The sequence below is a fragment of the Macaca mulatta genome, chromosome 8 (assembly GCF_049350105.2).
Source record: "Macaca mulatta isolate MMU2019108-1 chromosome 8, T2T-MMU8v2.0, whole genome shotgun sequence".
Classification (NCBI taxonomy): domain Eukaryota; kingdom Metazoa; phylum Chordata; class Mammalia; order Primates; family Cercopithecidae; genus Macaca; species Macaca mulatta.
In genome coordinates, this window is record NC_133413.1 from 92,220,758 (window position 1) to 92,231,161 (window position 10,404).

The 10,404-nt window shown below is 40.2% G+C and overlaps 1 protein-coding gene across 1 annotated transcript; it reads right to left on the reverse strand.

The window, feature by feature from the left end:
• Positions 1 to 3,558: 3,558 nt before the first annotated feature.
• On the reverse strand, positions 3,559 to 5,162 carry SLC10A5 (solute carrier family 10 member 5). The gene has a single exon (XM_015145616.3). It carries the CDS (start codon positions 5,032 to 5,034, stop codon positions 3,703 to 3,705), a length of 1,332 nt encoding a protein of 443 aa, XP_015001102.1. The 5' UTR covers positions 5,035 to 5,162; the 3' UTR covers positions 3,559 to 3,702.
• Positions 5,163 to 10,404: the final 5,242 nt, after the last annotated feature.

Genomic DNA, 10,404 nt, shown 5'->3' on the forward strand with positions numbered 1-10,404 from the left:
GGTATGATTAGCTTTGTCAGACAGATGAGGAAACTGAGGCTCAGGGTAGTTAAGTGATTCGTCCTCAGGTCACACAGCAAGAGCAGAGAGTGAAACACTGAGTTCAAAGTTTTGGGGTTCAGAAAATGATACCCCACAATAAAGGCATCAGAAGCAGCCTTAGAAGCAAAAATTTTTCTGACTCCTTTTGCTCTCCTATCTCTGGTCCCACATTCTTCCCTAGACTAGTCACAGAAACTAGAATTCCTCTTTCTCACATCAGGTCCCAGAAATCAGGATCCCTTTTTTATAAAGCCAGCCATAAAACGTTAAAATACTACTCTAGGCCGGGCAAGGTGGCTCACGCCTGTAATCCCAGCACTTTAGGAGGCCGAGATGGGTGGACCACGAAGTCAGGAGATGGAGACCATCCTGGCTAATATGGTGGAACACCATCTCTACTAAAAATACAAAAAAATTAGCCAGGAGTGGTGGCGGGCGCCTGTAGTCCCAGCTACTCGGGAGGCTGAGGCAGGAGAATGGCATGAACCCGGTAGGTGGAGCTTGCAGTGAGCCGAGATCACACCACTGCACTCCAGCCTGGGTGACAGAGCGAGACTCCATCTAAAAAAAATAAAAAAATAAAAAATAAATAAATTTTATATATATATATATATATATATATAAAACTGTAGCATTCTCCCTGTTTCTATGTAAAATCTGACCACAAAGAAATTATATGACTCACCCTGTCTGAGTTTAGGTCATAAGACCCCCATTCCAAAGAGGGTCCTATGGAGAGAGGCCAAGAAGAATCTAAGCAGACAGGTCTTACTGGATTTCCCCGTCTAATAGCATTAGATTATACCCGCTTTGTCCAACCATATTCTACACAGCTGTCCATACATTGTTGAAATTAAGCATAAAATGGACTGCCCCCTTATACCTTTGGGTCTTCATTCTGAAGGCTCCCAAGTCACATAAAACTATGATGAAATAAAATCCTTTTCTTCTATTTATCTGCCTTTGTTGGTTGATGTTCAGCAAACCTTCAGAGGACAAAAGGGAAGTTTTTTCTTTGGCCCTACAAAAGTTTACACACTGGGAATATATGGCACAATCAGATCACATTATATGAGGTACAAGGACTAGTTATGGTCTTAAAATGTTTTTTCTTCTTGAAAGAGTTGGCCAGGTGCAGTGGCTCACGCCTGTAATTCCATTAACTTTGGGAGGCCGAGGCAGGTGGATCACCTGAGGTCAGAAGTTCAAGACCAGCCTGGTCAACATGGTGAAACTCTGTCTGTACTAGAAATAAAAAAATTAGCCCGGCATGGTGGTGGGTGCCTATAATCCCAGCTACGCAGGAGGCTGAGGCAGAAGAATCGCTTGAACCTGGGAGGTGGAGGTTGAAGTAGCTGAGATAGCACCATTGCACTACAGCCTGGGTAACAAAAGTGAAAACTCCATCTCAAAAAAGAAAGAAAGAAAGAGTGACATCGTGGTACATACATCATCATAGTGCAAAAAGCATCGCACAGATATAAGATGTCCTAGCTACAACTGGACCAGGAAAGTAAGTTAGTTATTTGGCTTTTCACTTTAGTGTTTCTCTTTATTTAATCAAAAGACAAAATGTCACCAATATGTTTCAAATGAAATGTCATAGAGACGAGTGATTTGGACTGGACTCAATTCTCACACCTCACAAGGACCAACACACGTCTTTAATCAAAAAAAGTGATGCTTTAGGTATCTGGCTTGGATGCCTATCAAATGATACTTTAATTTTCTTAAATTAAAAAAAAAAAAAAAAAAGGCTTCCAAGGCTAGTTTTTCGGTTCTTCATTGCCAATCTTCTTAAAATAAAAATATTGCCAACTGCATGCTGACAAGTGTTCATTCGTAACCAACTAATATTTCCCAAGTTTTGGCAGAAAAGTCATCAGTCATCTAAGTTCATGTAAATGAATACGGTTTCAGTGACTTGAAAAAACTGCTAAAATCAGCATAAACAGTTTGAAGTAAAATAAACTAAATATCAAATAGCTTATCCCTTCAAATTAAAACTTTTCAAGCTTCCTATGTCAGGTGAGCAGGAAGTCCAGTTTTTCCAAGAGGCCTCACCTCAACGTCTACTTCACATTTGTTCTCAGGTAACTCAGTATTTTTCAGTCTGAAGAGGCTGTTCTGCTTCCAAATGCCTTACTGAAAGTGAAGGAAGTAAAAATCTGCTGATGCACAGGGAAGTCTTAGTGTTCAGGCTCGAATATAGCAGGGCTGGAAACTGGTCTCACAAATCTAAAGGATCTTTTCTCTGATGCTCTGAAGGTAGTTCACATGGCTGCAGAGACCTCAGTACAGGATGCATGGCCCTTGAGTTCCCAAAGGGGCAGTTTTTAAAACTACAGTCCCATCTGCAGCCATTGTTCCTAAACCTAAGAATATCTGCTGTGCCCAGGTGGTTGTGGGCGGGAGGGGACAGCAACACAAACTCTGCTTCCTGGCATGATGTCCAGCTCCTCACTCTTCCAACCTTCCCTAAGGAGACTTCCCTCTTGGAGGGAGCAACTGAAAACTTCTTTAGTGATTATGATATATCCTAGGTATTTAAAGAAGGAACACCTATATAGCAGACATTTGGTAAATTCTCACTCAGTGAATGAATTTGTAAATTTCTATTTGGAGCTCTCATTAGCACATCAAAATGAGTATGTTTTAAAGTAAATGTGGCATCTCTGCCCTCAGAGCTGAGCTTTCCCCTGTCTTCCATCTTAACCTACCAAAGGCATTACTGTTTACCCTGCAACACAGGGTCAGCTCTTCGACCTCGTTTCTCTTCTGTCTTCTTTCTTTCTTTATAGTGAATGCATTTCCTACAGAAACAGCCTATAATTCAATTGCCAGTGCTCTTCTCAATTCTCAGTGCTATCACTTTTTTTTTTTTTTTGCACTATATTGCTTCTTCCCTAAACCTTTCTAAATTGGCTTGTGGCCTCTCTCTCCACCCTCTACTCACTGTCAGATTAATTTTCCTAAAATCTAACGTTGATCATATAGGAGACCACTGAAAGTATCATATTCACATCACAGCCTACAAAACATTCTCAAACCAACACAGTTGCAAAGTTGTCTCCTTCCGGCCAGGTGCAGTGGCTCATGCCTGTAATCCCAGCACTTTGGGAGGCCAAGGTGGGCGGATCACGAGGTCAGGAGATCGAGATCATCCTGGCTAAGACAGTGAAACCCCGTCTCTACAAAAAAAAAAAAAAAAAAAAAAAAATTTGCTGGGCGTGGTGGCGGGCGCCTGTAGTCCCAGCTTCATGGGAGGCTGAGGCAGGAGAATGGTGTGAACCTGGGGGGCAGAGCTTGCAGTGAGCCGAGATCGTGCCACTGCACCCCAGCCTGGGCGACAGAGCGAGACTCTGTCTCAAAAAAAAAAAAAAGTTGTCTCCTTCCTCTGAACTTTTGTGTTATAATTTCCACCACTCATTGAGTACTTAGCATGTACGGATATGTGTGTGTGTGTGTGTGTATGTGTGTGTATATATATATAGATACACCCACATATACATATATGTGTGTGTGTGTGTGTATTCTCTACCCCTAATGTCAGATTTTTAATTAGATTATAAGTGGCTTAAGAGCAGGTATCATTGTAGTTATTCTTTTACTCTCCCACAGTGCCCTACCCAGAGTAGGAATTCAGTAATGCTTTAATTGTTAGATTAGGGAATTTCTTTTCCTTTTATCTTGTAAGAAAAAGATACATCTTTTCTTAGCCTTGTAAACTAGAATGATCAGTAACATTTCACATCCAGAACACATGGCTACTGTAAAAGGAGCCACAGAAGCTAAATTGGCCTTGGACTGTGGAAAAGACAGCTGAATAATGGCAAGGGCTAAGAAACTATTTAACATCCCACTTTCGATAGCAACAGTTTTACAAACAGGAAGAGGCAGCATACAAACTTTAGCAAAGGAGTACCCAAACAGCAAACCCAAAGCAGGAACTAAGAGACCCAATAGAATCACCTCTAGGTTATCTGTTTTTAAGAACATTAATCCCACTGCGAAAGTTAAATAAATTCCTACAAACATTAAAATAAAACTCAGAGGTCTAATTATTCTCTCTAAGAAGCTTGCTTTTTCAGGTATTCTACGCTTGATGACTATTCCAATTGATACCGGTACAAGTATGAAAAGGAGTGTTGACACAATTTTAGAAACAGGAATATGGAATGTACCTGACAACCCTAATATCTTACTGTATATATAAGAATTGACAGGCATCATGATCAAAGCCAAAAATGTTGATGTGCAAGTCATCAAAATGGCCAATGTGAAATCTCCATCTAGAAGCAGAGCAAAGAGATAGCCCCCACCCCCTCCTGGACACGTGCAGGTCATTACAACTCCAAAAGCTTGCGCCTCACGCAATGCCACAATCTGAGACAAAAGAAATCCACAAAATGGCATCAGAAAAAACTGTGTAACTGCCCCAAGAATTACTGGCAAAGGTCTCTTCCATACTGTTTGAAACACCTGTAATTCAATCTTGCAACCAAATGCACACTTATTCAATAGTATTAGTGGTAATATAAGCATTAGGATATTTCTATCAATAGGCATTGATGCCTGGAGAAGACTGTCCTTTTGTTTGAGCACTTTGACTTTCACATTCTTGATTTCTTCAATGAGTCTTTCTTGCCTACCTTCAGAATCCCAGAGTTGAATAGTCACATTTGTTTCTCCTTCTTCATCTGTCACCAGATTTATGGTAAAGTCTGTAGCATCTGATGAGATCTTCTTGGTCACATTCACCATTTGTAGTATTTTAGGATCTTCTATTTTCACAAAGAGGTGGCTGGAATTAGGCTGTTTATCTTCGTATCTTGAACTTACAATGATGGTTTCTTCAGTCTTTGTGAAAAATAGTATTTCCGTCTTCTCTATATTCAGAAAACTGAGAGATGACATCCTTGCTTCTTCTATAGTCACAAGCAGCAAAAGTAGAACAATAAAAAGTTTTCTAATCATTTTGAAAGCTGACATAAATCATATATGCAAAATCTTTTTTAAAAAATGAAAGAACATTCTTCATGCAGGTGTTCCAGTGACAGACTGAGGGTGAGTTAGATAACAGTTGTTTTTGCAGGATCAAAGTCCAGTAGGAGGGACTGTTGTACTTTTAAACAAATATATAGCCATCTAGGCAGCAACACAACTGGTTTAACTTGTGATTAAGACAATTAAAAAGCCCTGGCATTTAGCAGATTCGATTTATCACAACAGAAATCTAATCTCTTCCTCTTGACTTCCTCATTTCTGCTTATGCAACAAAACAAAACAAAACAAACAAATAAAAAAACAAACAACAAAAAAACCAGCCCTCTATTTACTTGAATTTAAAGCTTAGGGTCATCATTCGTTAGTTTTCTTGTTTAGAAAAAAAAAATTTTTTTTAAAGCAGTCAGGATCAAGAAATCTGTAATAGATACTGAGGACACCTAGAGTTCAAGTGTTACTATTTTCTTCAATCAAGTCAAAGTCAAATAAATACTCACTGAATGTCTGTTTGCCTAGGGCATGGAGTTGGGAGCTGGCCACCCCATAATGATTAAGCCAGATGCAGTTGCTGCTCTCCTGGAACTTAGTGGGGTGACCCAATATCACAAGTTAGAAAACTGCAGAGTCCAGACACTGGCCTTGGCAGCATCCCTTGGCTGCTAATAGTTTTCCTACATCTCTGAAGGATGATTGAATCTGTCAAGCAAAAGCTGACACTGATTTTTGTATACTTAAGTAGGAAAATAATTTCCTGAATGGTTACCAGATCACTTGGGAACATAGGGAAAGTAGGTAGCTGGTGCCATGGCCAAAGGTACAGGCTGGTTAAGGGACCACAGCTCCTGGATACTTGGACCCTGACGCAATGGGGCAATGGAAAGACACTGGCATTGATTCCAATCTCTTATTCCTTCTTTGTAACACTAGTCTCTGTTCAGTTAGGGGCAAGGGCATTCAATTGACCCAATTTGGTCATATCCCTCGGTTGCCAGGAATGAGAAAAAGCATCAGGCTTTTTGGGTTTCAACCCATAGACTCACACAATTGTACATTTCCCACACAAGGAGTGGGTGTCCTGATGCTAAGCAGCAAACCAACCAACCAACCAAACAACTGTTTACTATTAAGCTTACAGATGTAGTAGTCTCCAAACACATGACCGTTTCAGCAGCTCTTTCATGTAATCATGATGCAATGTGTTCAAGGTAATGCCAGTTCATATTAAGTATTTTAGATCATTTTGTTTTTCAAAAATGTGAAACTGTTTTTGTCATTTTAACGAGTTTTATAAAAGTATACCGTTTATGTTGGTTAATCTTTCAAATGCAATAGACCTTAGATCTCATAAATTTTATTAATATGTACCACATTAAGAAAAACAAGATCCACTGTACCAATGGTGAGAATAGGGAATGTGACTGTTCATTGATATTTCAGTTAAAACGTCCCTATTTTAAAATGACAAAAACAAAACAAAAAACAAAAATGTCATAAAACCTAATTTATCTTTACGGTTATGTGACCAAATATCTTGACTCATAACTTTTGTTGCCCAGGTCGAAGATGTGAGTATATCAATTTTTCTTTCCCTTCAGGACTCTATCTGCAACCCTTTTAGTTCTTTGGTTTCTCCAAGCCCTTTCATTTGAAAACTGTGAAGAATAAAGCCTGACAAATTTAGGAAAACTTTGATAATCTATCATTCATCTATATAAGGGTTCTTCAAAATTTTCAAGGAAAATATGTGTTATAAAAAAGTGTGAATTTCAAATTTTTTTTGCACCAGAATAAACTGACTTTTTATAACATGTCTCAACAGGATCTAGTGAGGGACACTAACAAAGATAAGACATTTAGAAAAGAGCTCTTTTATCAGAGAAACATGAATTCTGATAAAATTGAAACAAGAACACACATCGAATTTATGGTGAGGTTTGGGTGGAAGAATGGTGAAATCACTGATGCTTCACGTAAAGGTTATGAGGACAATATCCCAAGGAGATCTGCAGTTTACAAATGGATAACTCATTTTAAGAGACGAGACAATGTTGAAGATGAAGCCAACAGCAGCAGACCATTCACAGCAATTTGTGAAGAAAAAATTAATCTTGTTTGTGCCCTCATTGAAGAGAACCAGCGATTATAGCACAGACAATATCTAATATGGTTTGTCTCTGTGTCCCCACCCAAATCTCGTGTAGAAGTGTAATGAGAGGAAGTGTTGGAGGAGGGACATCTAGGGAGGAGACTGGATCATGTGCATGGTTTCTGATGGTTTAGCACCATCACCCTAGTGCTGTCCCATGATAGCGTTCTCATGAGATCTGGTGTTTGAAAGTGTGTAGCACCTCCCTTTTCACATGCTGTCTCCTGCTGGCCATGTGAAGATGTGCTTTCTTCCCCTTCTGCCATGATTTTAAGTTTCCTGAGGCTCACAGACATGCTTCCTGTACAGCTTGTGGAACTGTGAATCAAGCTTCTTTTCTTTATACAATACCCACTCTCAGGTAATTCTTTTTTTTTTCTGACCGAGTTTTGCTCTTGTCGCCCAGACTGGAGTGCAGTGGCGCTGTCGCGGTTCACTGCACCCTCTGCCTCCCAGGTTCAAGTGATTCTCCTGCCTAAGCCTCGTGAGTACCTGGGATTACAGGCGTTTGCCACCACGCCCAGGAAGGTTTTGTATTTTTAGCAGATACGGGGTGTCACCATGTTGGCTAGCTTTGTCTCGAACTCCTGACCTCAGGTGATCCACCCGCCTTGGCCTCCCAAAGTGCTGGGATTACAGGTATGAGCCACTGTGCCCGACCTCAGGTAGTTCTTTATAGCAGTGCGAGAATGGACTAATACAATATCCAACACCATAGATGTCTCAGTTGGTTCAGCTTACACAATGTTGACAGAAAAATTAAACTTGAGCAAACTTTCCACGTGATGAGTACTGAAACTATTGCACCCAGATCAGCTACAGACAAGAGTATTTTTGTTCTCTCTGTGGGTTTTCTACTTAAAATTTCAGTTGCCTTTCAATAAAAATTTTAAACAAGTGGGATCAAGATCCTGAAGGATTTCTTCCAAGAACTGTAACAGCAGATGAAACATGGCTTTACCAAAATAATCCTGAAGATAAAGCACAAACAGAGCAATAGCTACCAAGAAGTGGAAGCGGTCCAGTCAAAATAAAAGTGGACTGGACAGTCAAAAGCAAAGGTCGTAGCAACTGTTTTTTGGGATGCTCAAAGCATTTTTCTTGTTGACTTTCTGGAGAGCCAAATAACAATAACCTGCTTATTATAATGGTGTTTTGAGGCTGGGTACAGTAGCTTATGCCTGTAGTCTCAGCATTTTTGGAGGCCAAGGCAGGAGGATCCACTGAGGCCAGGAGTTCAAGACCAGTCTGGGCAACATAGCAAAACCTACCTCTACAAAAAGAAAAAAAAAATTATGAGAGTGTTTAGAAACAGGCAAAGTTTTAGCAGAAAAATGCCCAGGTAAGCTTCACCAGAGATTGCTTCTCCACTAGGACAATGCTCCTGCTTATTCCTCTCATCAAACAAGGGCAATTTTGAATTTTGACGGTAAATCATTAGACATCCACTTTAGAGTTCTAATTTGGCTTCTTCTGACTTCTTGTTTCCTAATCTTTAAAAAAAATAACTTCAAAGGGGCACCCATTTTTCTTTAGTTAATAAAAAGACTGCAATAATATGATTAAATATCCAGGACCATCATTTATTGTGGAATGGACTAATTGGATGGTATCATTGCTTACAAAAGTGTCTTAAACTCGATGGAGCTTATGCTGAAAAATAAAGTTTATGTTTTGTATTTTTATCTGTTTTCTTTTTTGAGAAAGGGTCTCACTTTATTGCCCAGGTTGGAGTACAGTGGCAAGATCATGGCTCATTGTAGCCTCGACCTCCTGGGCTCCAGTGATCCTGTTGCCTTGGCCTCCCAAAGTTTCAGGATTACAGGTGTGAGCCACCACACTTGGCTTTTTTTTTTTTTTTTTTCGAGACGAAGTCTTGCTCTGTCACCCAGGCTGGGGTGCAATGGTATGATCTCAGCTCACTGCAACCTCCACTTCCCGGGTTCATGTGATTCTCTTGTCTCAGCCTCCCAGGTAGCTGGGATTACAGGCGTGCACCACCATACCTGGCTAGTTTTTTGTCTTTTTAGTAGAGATGGGGTTTCACCACATTGGCCAGGCTGGTCTTCAACTCCTGACCTCAAGTGATTCACCCACCTTAGCCTCCCAAAGTGCTGGGATTACAGGCTTGAGCCACTGTGCCCAGCCCTGGCCTATTTTTATCTTTCAGTTTTTCCATGAACTCTTTGAAGTTCCCTAGCATTTGCTGCCTGATTTTTTAAACTAGAACCCATTTGTATTATATTGTTATTTCCACTATTTACGTAAATTTAAAACACTTTTACTCTCTTTGTGGATTTCCTACTTAAAATTTTGTCTGCAAGCAGGTGGAAAGATGCTAGAGTGGAGTGGGGAGAGTGAATCTTTAAAATTTTTGTAAGCATCCTCAACTGAAAACCCTAATAGAAAGCCTGAGAAAGTTGTCTGCTGAGTAATTTAGAAATAGAGCACTAGAAACTGAGTCTTTTCTTTCTCCCACACCTTGTTCTCTTTAGGAGATGGCTCCTGCTGCAGGCACCAGTCCCAGTACTAAGGATGCTAGCTCCTGTCTCCACCAGACAAGTTTGCTCCACTATCTGGGACCACACCTAACTTACCACCAGTAAGCCTGCTAATATTAATGAGTCCTTCCATCCAGACTGCCTTGCCTTTTTACTATCTAATCATTGATAGGACTTCTTCATTCTCCTTAGGTTTAACTCAAGTCCTGTCAGCCTTACTTCCCCACTTCTCAACCTTGTTATTATTTTTCTGGCATAGTTTTAGTCAACTGCATGACCATGTGTTGATCTTCTTGTATGTGCAAGCAATTGTGATAAACATTACGGTATTAGTTGTCATTAAAACTTATTGGTATCTAGGGATATATTTAAGTGTTATACTTTCTGATAAAAGGGTTACTGGAACATAAGCACACTTATTATCTACTAAATTAGCATCTGCTACACTACTTTGCATATAAGTGCAAGCATAGCACATTTTATGGCGCTCCATTTTATGTTGCATCAGATTAAATCAAATGCAGTCTTTTTTGCTTTGTCACCCCAGCTGGAGTGCAGTGGCACAGTCTCGGCTCACTGAAACCTCCGCCTCCCAGGTTCAAGTGATTCTCCTGCCTCAGCCTCCCCAATATCTGGGATTACAGGTGCCCATCACCACGCCCAGCTAATTTTTGTATTTTTAGTAGTGACGGGGTTTCACCATGTTGG